This window comes from Anabrus simplex, chromosome 1 (genome assembly GCF_040414725.1).
Source record: "Anabrus simplex isolate iqAnaSimp1 chromosome 1, ASM4041472v1, whole genome shotgun sequence".
Lineage (NCBI taxonomy): Eukaryota > Metazoa > Arthropoda > Insecta > Orthoptera > Tettigoniidae > Anabrus > Anabrus simplex.
In genome coordinates, this window is record NC_090265.1 from 728984389 (window position 1) to 729001833 (window position 17445).

Sequence of the window (17445 nt, forward strand, 5' to 3'; positions counted from 1 at the left end):
CTTGTGTAACATAAATGCCTACATGCTTGCCTGTTTCCCATTTTGGCTGATGATGACGCAAACACAGCGTCGAAACTAGTTCCAAGTACAAATACATGTTATAAATAAAATATAACTTTTTGTATTGAAAAGGTGGACCGTTTTAAGTTTTTCCTATCATCAAAGAATGATACACGTTTTTTCCTATTAATAATAATAAAAATAATAAGAGGAGGCAGAATTTTGTACCATGGGAGTTTTTTTACCAGCTGGTAAATCTGATGTAACTGAGCACCTTCGTATACAGTAGATTACTGCTAACTCGACATTCCATATACCAGGCGAATCAAGTATAAACCGGAATTATTTCTTACTATTTTATTGAATCCACCAACAAATACACAATAAGCACCTCATCTTTCTACATAGTTCCCCAAATTTGACACACATTTTTGCCACCGAATTGGGAACTTTCTGATGCTGTCCTTTGTGTGCAGCCAGTTGCACACATACTCCTCTACCGCTGCATCGTCATGAAATCGCTTTCCACCCTGTTCTTCTTTCAGTGGTCCAAACAAGTGGTAGTTACTAGGTGACAAATCTGACTGTAAGGAAGATGTTCTGAACGTGTTCAATTAATTTCCTCAAGTTTCCCTGTGTTACAACAGCAGTGTGTGGCCTTGTGTTGTCGTGCAGAAGAAGAAAGCAGCAGAAAGGCATCTTGGCATTAGCTGGGCCAGCTGCACCTCGTTCCCGCCACTCCATGCTTGCTTGTTTAGACTCTGGGGTGTAATGATGAACCCAAGTTTCATCCTTTCTCCTCATAGTGATTCACATGCCTCCAACAAATATCTTGGTGGAATTCTTTTGTTCCGGGGTGAGAAGACAAAGGACCCACAAGGTGGACAATTTCCAAAGATCAAGTTCATCATTGATGAAGTCTTAATCACTTCCAAAGCTTATTCCTACGAGCTAAGCAATTTCAGAAATCTTTACACGCAACTCTTCTTCTCACGTAGAGCACGAATATTGTCTGCAGTGATGCTTGTCTGCGTTGTCTTTGGTGGGGAGTCATTTTCCACTTCTTCCCGTCCTGCCAAAAATTGTTGGTGCCATTCATACAGCTGGGTCTTTGAAAGGGTTGCGTCCTCAACTATGCACGAGGCCTTCTAAAAATTTCCCAAGGTTTGGCGCTTTCTATCACCAGAAAATTGATGATGACGCACCGCACAATGGACACGTGTACCTTTACAAGATATTAGAATCATTCCGTATTGACGGTACTCATGGCGTACTGAAGCGAGTTGTTGTTCTGTGGTGTGCGACGCATCAAGACCCCTACTCCGGACATCACCACCAATATGTTCTCAAAGCCCCGCTAATTTTAAATTCTGTTTTATATTTGATGCACCTGGTAACTCAACAACTAGACTAGCACTAACTTTTCTTCTTTTTTCAATCGTTAAATTATTTTTGCTGGTCACGATATATGAGCTACATTTCTCCCTCTCAATAAAACTTCAGAATGTCAACCAATGGATCAGAGTACTGTATTTTGGAAGCAATAAAGAAGTAGTAGAGACATAAAATTCTTTCTTCCCTTGTCTTAGCCATGGTGTGTGAATTTTTTTACAAGTTGTTTTTCATCGCACGGACAGAGATAGGTCTTATGGCAACGATAGGACAGGAAAAGGCTACGAGTGGAAAGGAAGCAACCATGGCCTTAAATAAGGTACAGCCCCAGCCTGGTGTGAAAATGGTAAATCACGGAAAACCATCTTCAGAGCTGCCAACAGTGGGGTTTGAACCCACAATCTCTCGAATACTGGATACTGGCCAGACTTAAGCGACTGCAGCTATCGAGCTCGGTCTAAAGAAAATAAACATGTTGGACGTAGTGGGGAGGATATCTGAATCTTGGACAAAGTTGCCGGATCATTCAGGAAACGAGTTTCAAGAAAGCAGGAAAGAGAGAGAAAACTGTGAAATAGTGGACTTGCTGAACAAGATTCTGGGCTGCGAAGAATGTTACTGGTGGTGATGCTCGAGAATGGATCTGGCAGGATGAAAACTGTGAACTTATAGATAGCGAAACAGTTGCACGCGAAAGAGAACAAAGATAAGATGAAGCAGAAGATAAAGAGATGGAAGACGACAGACAAGTTCAAAACATGACCCAGTGAAGGACTACAGTCTGCTAAAGGTGCAGCTGCTATTGACATTTTGTTTCTCTGTCACTTGTATGATGAAGCTGCACGAAGAAGAAATGAGTGCGAGAGACACTCAAGCATTACAACATTTTTTCCAACAAAGAACTATCCATTTCTTTTTTTACCGTAAATTTGAGGGTGTGTTGTACATTTCTGTGTTCTGTATTGTGCGAACTTTATAGTAATATGCTGTATATTATTATGCATTGTGAATAACCCAGCCTTTATTCTGCATAACTTGACATTTTGGAAACTTGGCACCCTCTCCGTCCACATTAGATCGAGTTTGCGACATTCTACTACACCAGTGCCGGCTGGGCTACTATTCCAGCATTCTGTAGCATTACTTACCATCTGCCCTCATCCAGTCCTTTGCTGACAGATAGAAGCAAATAGTAAACTGCAAGTCCAGGAAGGCTACCACCAGGCTGTTGAGTTGATCGGCGAGCCAGAAGTCGGCAAAATTAACATAAAAAAGTGGAGCCAATACAATTCGAAACTGGAATAAAAACAGAGATTACTCAAGATCTGTTAGCGAACAAACAAGTGGTACATGACGTATACAACAGATGATCATTTTTAGTTTCTTAAGTCAGAAATTCACATTTAGCACTTTGAAGAAAAACACAGAATTTGAGTTAATTCAGATAAAGAGGTTATGTCTTCTAAAAATATTAATACCAAATAAAATAAACTGAGCATTCATCTATTAAAAAAAACCATTAAATTTAAATAGAGGCAAAATCAGAATATTATATGATGATGTTTGTTGTTTAAAGGGGCCTAACAGACAGGTCATCGGCCCCTGATGGTGCGAGATGGAACAAAACGACATGATAATTGAAATTTTAAAATGTATCCACTGACTAGAATTTAAAATAAATGGTGATGAAAAGTGGTTATGAGATTAAAACAATCTGTGGATCTAATTCGCAATGTCTTATTTTCTCATAAAATTATAAACAATGGAAGTACAGATATATATATAAAATTAGTTAGAAGTTGAAATAACACATCAAAATACGCAAAAAGCAAAGCAAAGTCATCTCCGTACACGCCATGAAGGCCCTTGGAGGGGTGGAAGGTAAAGGCTTCCACTATCCATAATATCGGCACTTGATGGCGTAAAGTGGTTAGCTCTGCGCCCGGCTGCCTTTGCCCCCAGAAATTAACCTGGTACTCATTTTTTGTGTAGGCTGAGTGAACCTCAGGGCCATGTGCACCTCCGGAAGTGGAAAATACGCAAAGATGAACTAAAATAGAGTCAATGAGATAAACGTGTAGTTAACGGAAATACACTAATACAAAGGACATTATTACACACGATAAAAAAGACCACTATCCCTCACAAAAACAGATGACGAGGTCTGCTGACTGCCTCTCATCCCACAGGATGAGGGAAATGGCACTCGGGAGTTGTAGACTACGGCATAGATCGGCCAGGTCCACGCACTCCGTAAGGACCTGTACCCCAGTTAGATGATCGCCGCAAGTACACACCAGAGAGGGCGTTCACCGCTCAGTAGGTAGGAGTGCATTACTATGCCATGGCCAATCCGAAGATGACATAATACCACTGCTTCTCTGCGAGAAGCCCGAAGCGAAGTATTCCATACCTTTGTAGTTCCTTTTATTGCTCTCAGCCTATTTGGGAGAGGGGTGGCCTGCCATTCCATCTCCCAATAGGAATAATAATAATAATAATAATAATAATAATAATAATAATAATAATAATAATAATAATAATAATAATAATAATAATAATAATAATAATAATGTTATTGGCTTTACGTCCCACTAACCACTTTTATGGTTTTTGGAGACGCCAAGGTGCCAGAATTTAGTCCCGCAGGAGTTCTTTTACGTGCCAGTAAATCTACCGACACAAGGATGACGTATTTGAGCACCTTCAAATACCACTGGACTGGGCCAGGATCGAACCTGCCATGTTGGGGTCAGAAGGCCAGCGCCTCAACCGTCTTAGCCACTCAGTCTGGCCCTACAGGACATAACCAGATGTCTCTGCTGAGAGCGAATGTCACTGGCTGGAACCCTGTACGACAATGAAGCCAAGGTAACAGCCTCCTTGGCAGTCTTATCAGCTAACTCGTTTCCCTCTACACCCATGTGGCTTGGGAGCCACATAAACGTAATTCCGGTGCCGGCATCCAAACACCCAGATAGCACGCCCTGGATCCGCTGCACCAGAGGGTACCAAGTAAAACATATATCTATAGATTGTAGCATGCTCAAGGAGTCTGTACACAGCAGAAATTGCCGGCGCTCATCGGACAGTGTGTACTACAGAGCTTCACAGATGGCATAGAGCTCTGCTGTATACACACTACAGATTTTCGGTAGAAGAAAAAGAAACTTCTTGTTGTCAACAACTAACTCACAGCCTACTCCCACTTCTGACCTCGAACCATCAGTGAAAACAACGATCGAATCAGGGTATCAGCCAACAACGGACAGGAAGAGTCCCCAATAAATGGAGGGGTCCATGTTTTCCTTCGGGCTGGTGTGCAAATCTAGAATGATTTCAGCTCGCTGTATTATCCAAGGAGGTACCCTACATGGTCATCTGACAAGACAAGAAACCGAAGGTACATCAAATAATCTGTGACTGCTATCCAAGCGTATTCCAACCGGCTGCGTTGCTCAAGGGTAAGCAGCGTACAGCCAACCGTTTCCATTGAGGAATACGCAAGGATAGCTTGAGTGAAGTGCCAACTGTCGCATATTCGCAGCATGAGACAGAAGCATTTGCTGGGGCCACAGGTGTAAAGGTGGCACACCAGATTCAGCGAGCAGGCTAGCAACGGGGCTTGTACGAAAAGCTCCCGTTGCCAACCTAACTCGGCTGTGGTGAATATTATTCAGTTGGGCTAGAACGCTTTGCCTTGCTGATCCATATGCTGCAATACTGTAGCCTAATCTGGATAAGATGTGTGCCCTATAAAATTGTGCCACCAAAGTAGTGCCGCTAAGAAACTTCAAGATATTAAGCTTCTTAGCGCATTTTGCTTTTAACTGCCGCACGTGTGGTTCCCAAGATAATTTGCTATCGAAAAGGAACCCAAGAATCAAGGGTTATGAATTTCATGTTGTTGGTCCGTATTGAACTGAGAATAACATATGAATAATAACACAGTAAAGGTTTCCACCTATTCAATACTAATATGTATTTACAATATTTTAAATTACATGGAACTAGTTTCGACCCACCTAGGGGTCATCATCTGCCATATTAAAGCATAAACAACTCTTGTTGAATTCTAAAACATGTTATTTTAACAGTAAGAATCTTATGGATTTATCATTTATAAAGTGAAGTGTGGTAATGAAATGTTAGTATGGTACAGGTGAGTAATAATTAATAATTATAACGAGGAATATACATACTAAGAAGTTTGGAACAAAGTATAAATGGGGTGCTTAATGTTGTAAAAATTATATACTCATGGATATCAGTAGTCCTCGTACTAAAGAATACAATGTAAAATGACACACATAAAAATATAAACATATATACAAGTATGTACAAAGTCTGAAGAGTAAAAAGTGATACTCTTTATATTGTATTCTTTAGTACGAGGACTACTGATATCCATGAGTGTATAATTTTTACAACACACACTCTCTCTCTCTCTCTCATTCTCCTCAACCTCATGGTTGGTGGGTAGCATGACTGTCCTCGTCCAACGACCTTCTATCCTGAGCCAGCTGCTTGATTAGTTGATATGGACGTCGCCCTTTAATGCCATCAAGGAACCCTGCTCTAGGTCGTCCTCTTCTAGTCTTTCCTTCCAGTTTCCCTTCAAGCAGTGTGGTGCACCATGATGAATGCCGGAGTAAATGACCTGTCCAACTACATCTTCTTTTCGCGATCATTTTCTCTAGACTGATGGTTTCTTCAGCTCTCTTGAGAACTTCTTCATTTGTTAGCCTGTGAGTCCAGGGAATTCGTAACATTCGACGCAGCACCACATTTCAAATGCATTTATTCTTTCCTTATCAGCCTGTAATAGAGTCCAGGTTTCAGAGCCATAGGTCGCAATGCTCCAAATGAAGCTCTTAATGAAATGCTTTCTTACTGGTAGTGATATTGCCTTGGAGGTCAATAGGCTTCTTTTTATATTGAAAGCTTCTTTAGCTTGGGCTATTCGAGAACGGACGTCCTTTTCACACCTCCCATCAGATGTAATGATGCTTCCCAAATAACTGAACTGATTTACTTGAGTCAATTTTTCTCCTTCCAACCAAACATTAATATCCTGTTTACCATCCGGAATACATTTCATTATCTTGGTTTTTGTTTTGTTAACCTTCATATTACATTTTAGTTTTAGTAGATCATTCAGTTTCTTTAGTGAGGTCTCTATCCCTTTCTTAGTTTCAGCTATGAGGGCAATATCATCCGCGAAATGTATTGTTTGGTATAGTTGGCCATTTATTTTTATTCCATGGGTGGAGGTGGCTGAAAACTCTTTCATTGCTTCTTCTAAATACACATTGAATAATAGGGGCGACAGACCACATCCTTGCCTTACTCCTTTTCTTATTTTCGCGTTGATTTGCTCCTTTCCTATAAGCGCTGTCTGGTTCTTGTACAGCTGATAGATGATTTTCCGATATCTGTAGTCCACTTTCAGACTTCTAAGGGCTTTAAACATAATATTCCAGTTAACATTATCAAACGCTTTCTCTATATCAATGAAAGCAATTAGGATGTTCTTATTGATTCTTAGGGTTTGTTCAATAATTGTTCTAAGGCTCAGAACTGCTTCTCTTGTTCCTCTGTTTCTTCTAAACCCGAATTGATCTTCTGAGAGATTTTCTTCTATTCTTTTCTCCATGCGATGGTAAACAATTCTTGTAATAATTTTGAAGGCATGTGTTACCAGGCTTAACGTTCTATAATCTTGACATCTCTTTGCACGATTACTTTTTGGGATAGGTATCAATATAGTATTCTCAAAATCTTCCGGTATTTCTCCGCTAGTATAAATTTCATTTATTAGTTGATATAAGGAATATTTTGCCTTATCCCCTAGAGCTTGTAGTATTTCACCTGGGATTGAGTCTACTCCAGGAGCTTTCCTTTGTTTTAGCTCATTCAAAGCTTTATCAAATTCCTCTTTAAGTATACATGGTACCAAATCATCTTGTTCTATCTCACTTTCATTTTCTATTACATCGTCATCTATTTGTCCTTCATACAGGCCTTCTACATATTCTTTCCAAATTATAGCTATCTTATCCTGCTCTATTATCACATCTCCATTGCTTCCTTTTATTGTACTCAAGGGCTTTATCTTTCTTTGGAACTGCCTCCGGACTTCTGTAAAAGCTTTTTCGGTGTTACCTTTGGTTATATTTTCATCTATCTGTTTACATTGTGCTTCGATCCACTCTTCCTTTGCTTTTTTAGTTTCTCGATGGATTTTATTTCTTATTTTCTTGTATTCTTCATGATTTCCTTTCCTTTTGGCTATCTGGCGCATGTTCATTAGTTCCAAAATGTAGGGTGTAACCCATGGCTTATAGATTTTCCTCTCTTCTTTTCCAAAACTATCTTCTGCTGCATCAATTATTTGTTTCTTGATTTCTACCCATTTTTCTTGAGCACTACTTCCAGCCAGTACTTCAGTATTAATTTTGTTATTACTTTCTTCTTTGAACATTTTGATAGCCACGCTGTCTTTCTTTAACTTACTCAAATTCCATTTTGGGGGGCGTCTTTCTATTCTTCTTAAGTTTCAGTTGGCCTGTCATTACCACGGGGTTATGATCGGAGTCAATATCAGCCCCAGGATAGCTTTTACTTGATTTTACTTGATTTCAATACCGTTCTCTAACTATTATATAGTCTATTTGATATCTACTACCATTTCCAGGCATTGTCCATGTATATCTTCCCCTTTTTGGCTGTTCGAAGAGAGTATTTGTAATTACAAGGGAGTGACTTCGACAAAATTCTATGAGCTTTTCTCCCCTTTTGTTTCTGGAACCAAGACCATAATCGCCCACCGTATTATCTTCTCTGCCCTCTCCAACAATTGCGTTCATAACTTCGAGGATGATAAGATTTTCTTCATCCTGGACCTTTAGTAACACTTCTTCCAGTTGTTCGTACACTTCCTCCACTTCGTCATCTGTATAAGCAGAGGTAGGCATGTACACCTGGATTAGAGCTGTATCTCTAGGTTCTGTCTTTAATTTTATGAGCAGTATTCTTTCATTATATGCCCAAATACCTGACACTCGCTGTCCTAACTGCTTTGTCAGTATAAATCCGACACCACCTTTTCCATCTGAACAGCCCGAGTACAAAACTCTGAAATCTCCGCTCCATAAGTCTCCGCTATCTGGCCATCTTACCTCACTCATTCCCAAAACATCCATTCCTAGCCGCTTCATTTCGTTCTTCACATTCTCCAGTTTACCACACTTTTTCAAGGATCTCACGTTCCATGTACCTACTTTGTAGGACTTGCTCTTTGCCTTCTCCTGTATCCCCCTCCGAAGATCCGAATAGGGGGCTATTCCAGAATATTTTACGTTCAAAGACATCATCATGCTTTCTATTCTTGGGATATCACAAGGATCTTTAATGTGTTGGTTTCCCGTTGCCTTCCACATCCTATGCCATTGACCTACAATACACTAAGCACCCCATTTATACTTTGTTCCAAACTTCTTAGTATGTATAATCCTCGTTATAATTATTAATTATTAATTATTACTCACCTGTACCATACTAACATTTCTCATTTCATTACCACACTTCACTTTATAAATTATAAATCCATAAGATTCTTACCATTAAAATAACATGTTTTAGGATTCGACAAGAGTTGTTTATGCTTTAATATGGCTAATGATGACCCCTAGGTGGGTCGAAACTAGTTCCATGTAATTTAAAATATTGTAAATACAGGAACCCAAGAAATCGGTAAGTGTCAACTACGGGAAGAACGACATTCTCTAAATAAAGCTCAGGATGAGAGTGAAGAGCGCGCTTCCAGTAAAAGTAAACAACAGAAGTCTTTACGGTTAAAAAACGAAAACCATGTTCTAAAGTCCACTGTTCCACTCTCCTAATTGCTTACTGTAACTGTCGCTCAGCGATGGCCATATTTTGTGAGCTACAATGCAGAGCAAATCGTCTATTTTAGCGACAGTATTAGTGCTGAACGAGCAACAGTGAGAATACCGTTTATGGCTATCGCGAACAGAGTGACATTAAGAACCGATCCCTGTGGGACGCCATTTTCCTGAACGTGGTATTGCGAATATGCCCTTCCTACTCGGACAAAGAATAGACAGAGGGACAAAAAATTTGCAATAAATACTGGCAAGTTACCTCGGAAATTGATGCAGGACTGAAAGGACGCCATGTTGCCATTTCTTGTCATAGGCCTTTTCTAAATCAAAGAAAACAGCCACCAAATGTTGTTTTTGAAGAAAAGCATCCTGGATAAAACTCTCCAAGCATATCAAGTGGTCAGCGGTCAAGCGAGCAGCTTGAAAACCACAATGATATTTAGACAAAAGTCCTCTTTTCTCCAGGCACCATCCTATCAAAAAGCTTACATAAGAAGTTTGTATGACAAATAGGTCGGTAGCTTCCTGTATACTCATGATCTTTGTCAGGCTGGAGGACAGGAATTACTATGCCCTCTCACCACTGTGATGGAAACTCGCCCTCTACCCTCTCCCACGGATGAACACATGAAAGAGATATAAAAGACTATCCTCACTAAGGTGTTTCAACATCTGGTTATGGACATTATCTGGTCCGGGAGCCGTGTCCTTGCAAAGCGCCAAGGCACTGCAGAGTTCCCCCTTCGTAAAGGGCACGTTATAGTCCTCTGAAGTATGGTGGTAAAACTGAGGTGATGACTTTCTGCCTCCCGCTTCAGAGTGAGGCAATCACGATGGTAATTCCCAGAGCCAGACACATCCGCAAAATGACTACCTAGATGATTAGCAATAGAGAGTGGATCAGCGACGATACTGCCTGCAATGGAAATTCCCAGTACTAAAGAGGATCCTTGTGTACCCTAAATACGTCGAAGTTTAGTCCACACTTGAGATGACTGTGTATGTGACATCATAGACGACATACATCTCCCACGAAGCTTTCTTACTCTGTCGAATAAGAACTCGCGCCTTAGTACGGAGTTTTTTAAATGCTACCAAGTTGGCCACAGTAGGCTGCCTACAATAGCGTTTATGAGCGCGATGGTGTTCTTTTAAGGCTGCTGCAATTTATTTGTTCCACCAAAGAATGAGTTTTCGGCAAGAAGTCCCTGAAAAGGATGGAATGGACTCCTCAGTAGCAGCAAGAATAACTTGAGTTATGTAAGTTATATCACCGTCTATGCTTCGGCCAGTTGTGTCGGTAAAGGTAGCTAGTGCTGTGAACTTTGGCCAATCAGCATGTTTAAGAATCCACCGAGTGGGAGCCTCGATAGATTTTTGTTAAAGCCTGAGCATTCCCTTTTGACTATCAATATAAGAAGCCGCAGTCACACCTTCAAGCTAAGATAAATATGGCTACACACAGTCGAGAACCTTTCCACGCTTCTACAACAAACTTTAAGAAGACTTGATTCATCTTAACATACGAGATTAACAACCTTAACAATTTCAACAGTCTAACAGCTTTACATTCGAACTTTACCTCCACTAGGAGTGATCTAAAACACATTTCTATTTCATTATCTAAAGATTAAGCTTTTCATGTTCTTTAACTTTTTACGCCCTCAACCATTATGGGGCGCCTTTAACCAGGTTCCATTTAAAACACAAAAGAAACGTTTATATAGAGCTTATAACATGCAACTTGATATCACAGTTTTAGCCATGGACATTCTTAAAAGTTTTAAATAAGGACTGATTGTAAGGTTTAGGAACGATTTTATTGTAAGACTGTTGTAACAACAGTCATCCTGCTCCTTCATCTTTTAGATGTGTTTTAGTATGTAAATGTTAAACAAGTACCAACAACAAGTATCCTCAACTTTAGGATATGTATTTTTCTCTTCAAAACGTTGATTAAGAATCTTCATTTTTCTTCTTCTTTTTTTCATGGGGCCTCTAAATATTAGTTCCTAATTAGCGCTGACCTCTAAGATCTTTTCCTACCATGTTTTAATAATAATGTTATTTGCTTTACGTCCCACTAACTACTTTTCACGGTCTTCGGAGACGCCGAGGTGCTGGAATTTAGTCCCGCAGGAGTTCTTTTACGTGCCAGTAAATCTACCGACACGAGGCTGTCGTATTTAAGCACCTTCAAATACCATCGGACTGAGCCAGGATCGAACCTGCCAGGTTGGGGTTAGAAGGCCAGCGCCTTAACTGTCTGAGCCACTCAGCCCGGCTATACCATGTTTTTCCTTCAATCCCACCTGATTCCTCTGCTTCATTGCATTTCCTATGTATTGTCTCTTATTACTACAATTCTATGTAGGTGTTTCTTCAGATGGCAATGCCCTGTCAACAGTCCTACTACCTATCTTATATTTGCTCTGCTGAGTTTCAACAGTTCTTTAGTATGCTTCTTGTTTGGTCCTTTCATCAGTTCCTTTGCAAGCCTGCATCCTGGAGTATTTTTCCAGTTCTCCATTTGTTTCTTTTGTACCCATTTTCCTATGTAGTGTCGGGTTTGTCCATAGGAAAGACCGCATACAGGTTATGGGACTACAAAATGTGTTTCTGCCCCTTTCCTGGCCAGTTAATCTGCCTTTTCATTTCCTTCTGTACGTGCATGCCCTGGTACCCATATTATTTTCACAATGTTATACTTTGAGAGCTTCAAGAGAAGTGAATGGCAATACCAAACAATTCTGGATGTCCATCTATCTAAAGATATATTGCCTTGGCCGCTTGACTGTCCGTAAAATTAAATTGTTCTTATTCGTATAGTTCATTTTCAGATTTCCTTCAAGATATGTTGTGTTCCATTTGTTGATATTCCAGTCTTCTTTTTTAAATTATCTGTGTCTCAAACGGTTTTTCAAAGTAGTACTTTGGTATCATATGATCAGAAGGCATGTGTAGAACTTCTCTGTTTTTACTCTGTTAATTTTACAGTGTCCTAGATTGGGTTTTTGTGCATTCCAGCACTCTAATTGTGCCAGTCTATATGAACTCATTCTAGCCTGTCCTTTTATGAAATTGCATAGTGATGGAAGGTCTAGTAAAGTATTCAAGGCATCTGTTGGCGTAGTTCTCGTAGTTCCAGTTATGGTTATGCATGCCATTCTCTGTAGGCTATCCAATCTACTTCTTACTTTTCCTTGGCTTACTTTCTGCCACCAGGTGAATGCAGCATAGGCCATCAAGGGTCTAATGATCATTGTATATATCCACATTACCACTGATGTTCTTAGGCCCCATGTCTTCCCGACGGCTCTTTTTACATGCATACAGCAAGTTCTTGGCCCGAGTTATGTTCCTTTCTGTATGTGGATTCAAGATTAGATTTTTATCTAACACTACACCTAGGTGCAGTGCATGTTCTTCCATATATATATCTTGTCCAAAGAGCTTCAGTGATCTCTTTCCCTCTAATTTTCTCCTTAATGTAAAAGGGACCAGAGTTATCTTGTTCGGGTTGACTGATAGTTGTTCTTCCCGACACCAGTTCTCCACAAGGTTAAGTGATCTTTGCATGAGGTCCTGGATAACACTCATCACCTTACGTATCCTTGTGTATAAAAACCTTGCTCTTTTCCAATGCTTCGATCACAGAGTCATAGGTTGCAATGTTGAAGGCTCCTTCTGTATCTAGAAATGCCACCAGTGCAATTTCTTTATATTCTAGGCTTTCCTCTTGTTTACAAACCAACAGGTGGAGTGCTACTTCAGTGAATATGTCAGGTCTATATGCAAACTGATTTTCATGTAACGTAGAGTTCAGTTGCACCGTTCTTCTGATATATTTATCCAGAATTTTCTCCATTGCTTTCAGCATGAAGGAGGTTAAACATAATGGTCTTTATGCTTTGGCTTGGGCATAATTTGCCCTTCCAGGCTTAGGTTTGAATACTGCTTTAGCTTCAGACCATGATTTCGGCACATACCCTAAAGCTAGACTAGCTCTGAAACGGTCCATCAGGGCATTGAGGAGTATCTCCCGTCCTTCCTGTAGGAGTATCAGAAGTATCTCATTTGGCCCCGGAGCCTTTATAGGATGAAACGTTAATTACAATAACAAAGCTTTATTATAATCCATCTGTTCAATATATTACACATTACATACATTACATTACATGTATTGAACAGGTGGAATACAATAAAGCATTGTTCTTGTAATTAACAGATTTCAATACGGATCAAAACATGAGATTAGTTACTTGCAAGGATGAAACGTGTTGACTGCCCATTTAAATGGTTATGTTTTATTATTCTGTTGGTACAGTTCCAGTCTGCTCTTCCAGCTACGGTCTCTGTTCCAACCGTTTCTTCTTCTGTCATCTCCCCTGCCTCATTTACTGTGTGTTCAATCAATCACTACTGATTTAGGGCAGTCGCCCAGGTGGCAGATTCCCTATCTGTTGCTTCCCTAGCCTTTTCTTAAATGATTGCAAAGAAATTGGAAATTTATTGAACATCTCCCTTGGTAAGTTATTCCAATCCCTAACTCCCCTTTCTATAAACGAATATTTGCCCCAAGTGACACGCCATCAGTATTTCCAGCGTGTCCCTCCCCACCTGATTAAATGACCCATCTGGTTTCTCCAGTGTCCCCACTTGATTTACATGGGTTGCTTTCAAAACCTTCTGGAGCCCTGCTGTTCCAGTGTGTGATTCCACCTTCTCACAGAACAGTCACCAAGATTTCCTTTTTGCTTCCCATATCTCTAGGTTATAGTGAGTTTCCTATGATATACGTCCTCCCACATACCATTTTTAACTGATATTCTATACAACATCCTAACCTCTTTTTTCACTTTGGCTAGTTTGTTGTTGTAATTGTGGCCACCTCTGTGACCTTGGACACACATCGTACAGTCAATACTGAATGGTATGTGTATGACTGTCTTCCCAAAGTCCTCGCCACTTGGAGGTCACAGCACCCAAAGTCCAAGAGTGGGCACCTTCTGCTGCATCACAACAGTGCATCTGCACACAGGGCTGCCAGAACAATAGACTTTTTGGAAAGGGAAAAAGTGCGAGTGTTACCTCATCCCCCCCATTCACCTGACCTGACCCGAAGTGACCTCTTTCTGTTCCCTAAGACCAAGGAAAAAATACGTGGGCAGCGGTTTTTGTCAGATGAAGAGGCCATTGCAGCGTACGAGAGTGCACTAAGTGACATCCCAAAAGAAGCTTGGACTAAAACGTTTTCTAAGTGGTTAGAGAATGGAAAAATGTATACATGCTAATGGAGAGTATTTTGAAAAGTTGTAATTGTTGTTTTGCAAATAACATTTTTTTCTCACACTCTGCTAAAAACTTTCGGCATAGCCCTCGTATCAATCAATAATTTTGAATCGGTCTACAACTAACCCTAATAAAAAAGTTAAGGGGACCTATGGCCACATGACCCTTTTAGTCACCTCTTATGACAGGCAGAGGATACCATGGGTGTATTCTTCGTCTGCATCCCCCACCCACAGGGGATCAGAATTATATAAAGAAATTACACTGGTGTTTTGGAGAAAGTGAAACACCAAGACTGAGAGCTGTGATCACAATGCAATTTATTCCACCGATTAGGGACTTGACAAGACACAAATTATTACAAGTACAGACCTGTACATGCACAGTGACTGTGGAACCTTAGTATGGCGTAGCACCACCCTGCGCTGCAATCAGAACCACTACATGTCGTGGCATGAAATTGAGCGCCTGCATATGCTGCTGCGGAATACTCTGCCACGCGGTTTGTAGGCGCATCTACAAACCATCAACAGCGGATGCAGATGGACCTGAACGAACAAGCTGCCAACCGACCATATCCGAGACATGTTCGATGCGCAACATATCGGGCGAACTGGCAGGCCAGGGAAGAAGGCTTGCACATTCCTCGCCATATGCGGCCGGGCACTGTCCTGCTGGAATATGGCATTTGGAACGGCATGCAGGAGAGGCAGTGCCTCGGACTGTAAAACCTCCTTGATGTTGCGGTACCTGTTCAGATTGCGCTCAAGACATAGGAGGCGAGACCGCATGTTACAGGCAATGATGCCCCAAACCATCACACCTGGCGTTTGTCCGCCATGCCGCTCAACAATACAGTCTGCACGATTGCATACACCATGGTGGCATCTAACGTGTATGCGCCCATCACTGTAGGAAAAGTTGAAGCTGGACTCGTCCATAAAAACTACTTTTTGCCACTCAGTGCGCCAGTGTCGGTGTTCACGTGCCTGCAGTCTGCGGCGGTGATGGTTGCCGGACAATGGAAGCTGACGCAATGGCATGTGCACCACCAGTCCAGCCCTCAGAAGATGACGTTGAACCATCAATGCAGACATTTTCACACTCGTTGCAGTGCTCTAATGTCGAGGCAACACTGTGAAGCTGTTCTATCCGTTACGGCCAAGCGGAAAGATGGCGGTCATCTCGCGCTGTGGTCACATTGTGTCGTCCAGTACCCTGTCGGCGCTGTGTACGGCCCTCTGCTCTCCAATGGTTCCACATATGCCTCACTGTTGAAGCAGCGTGCCTTATATGAGCCGCAATGTCGCGGAACAATAGACCCTCCTCCAGGAGCCCAATCGTTCTGCCCCATTCGAACGCACTCACATGCTGATATTCCACCCTGAGATGTCTGTGAAGCATAGTGGCACTTGGGTACACTTTTCCACTTCGTATGGCGGCTCCGTACTGACTGAGCGTTGTGTAACTCTAATCTGGCCAGTCACACACAGGAGGGGCACTGTTGGCCTTACACACATGCCATCTCTCTGCAATTTTAATCACCTATTATGGCTTCGCTGCTCCACACGTCCTGTGATTTTGGCGTGTTTCAGACCACTGCTTCTGAGTGCTTCACCTTCTCCAAACAGCAGTGTATATAAGTATTGCCCAAATGAAAAAGACTTAACCTTCTACTGCATACTGTTGCCGTTAGGCAACATATAACTTTTCACTTGTATAGATTGTTGACAGAGGTAGTTTTATGGCAGTGATGCCAGTCAATTAAACACATATACCAATGATATCTTTTTTTTTGTTTTACATAAGACAAAACAGCCCTACAACCAAAGGTACTCCTTCCATCCCGTCAACATCCACACGTACCAACCACCGTTTATTTTACATGGGCCCTCCCCATCACATTACCACAGGCTTCAGGAGTACCTCTGGCTCAACCTCAAAGACATTGAAAAATTGTGTGTGTGTATATATATATATATATATCCCATTATGGCAATCCACATCACATACGAGTGTTAAGCTATTAGCCCCAGTTAAGAATTGTTGGTATATCTAAAACACTGAACGTATAAAGCTTGAAATTTTCTTCACCAAATGAAAACGAGAAATAATTCATGCAGTAGAGGGTTAAGGAAGAGAGCCATTATTTGAAGAAAAAGAACAATGCACATGCATCGATGGATGGCTACATATGTGCTGTTTGTATAGAAGGAAGCAAAGTGACTGGGTACGTTTTTGGCATGAATTTGCTCAGAACTGTGCACAGTATCAGTTATTCGGTTTTTGGTGACAGATGGTGTTGGCAGATCCGATATTTACCATCGTACGAAGGATAGGCGTGGGAATGAGTGTCTCTCCTTCTGTACAGTGTTCACATGGCATTGGGAATGTCATTGTGGACGAGTAAGGATGAGCCAAAAGAATGAGGTGAGCCACAGCCTGGTGAGAAAAAATTAAGAAAACACCCAACGGATCCAATTTCGCAAGCAACTGAGAGTCCGAGACGCCTGTGGAGAATGGTTCCGCCCCCCCCGGGATATCTGTCATCAGTGGACCACTGGGACAATGGTTAAACCAACAAGGTGACTGTATGTAGGTGGATAGATCACCTATGTCCACTTATTTCACAAAATGAACCAACAAAATTGTCAGTTTCGTTTGGGCAACCTTTACACAAAATTAATTGGTTGTGTTAACAAATCCGTGACACTGCTGAAGGAAATCGCAGAGCATACCTATGCATTCCCATCTGTCATTTGTGTTCTACCGTTCACAAATACATTGCATTTAGTGATATATTTTCCATCATCTTCGCTGTTTGTAGAATCCAAAATTGTAGAGCTACTTAAGC

The 17445-nt window shown here is 41.2% G+C and overlaps 1 protein-coding gene across 1 annotated transcript in view; it reads right to left on the reverse strand.

The window, feature by feature from the left end:
- The window catches only part of PXo (P[[i]]-sensitive XPR1 orthologue), a 207196-nt gene that overhangs the window by 33199 nt on the left and 156552 nt on the right, over positions 1-17445 (reverse strand). The window contains exon 6 of the mRNA XM_067146499.2: positions 2541-2688. Within this exon, the coding sequence (XP_067002600.1) occupies positions 2541-2688 (148 nt within the window). The remainder of the gene's footprint in view (positions 1-2540; positions 2689-17445) is intronic.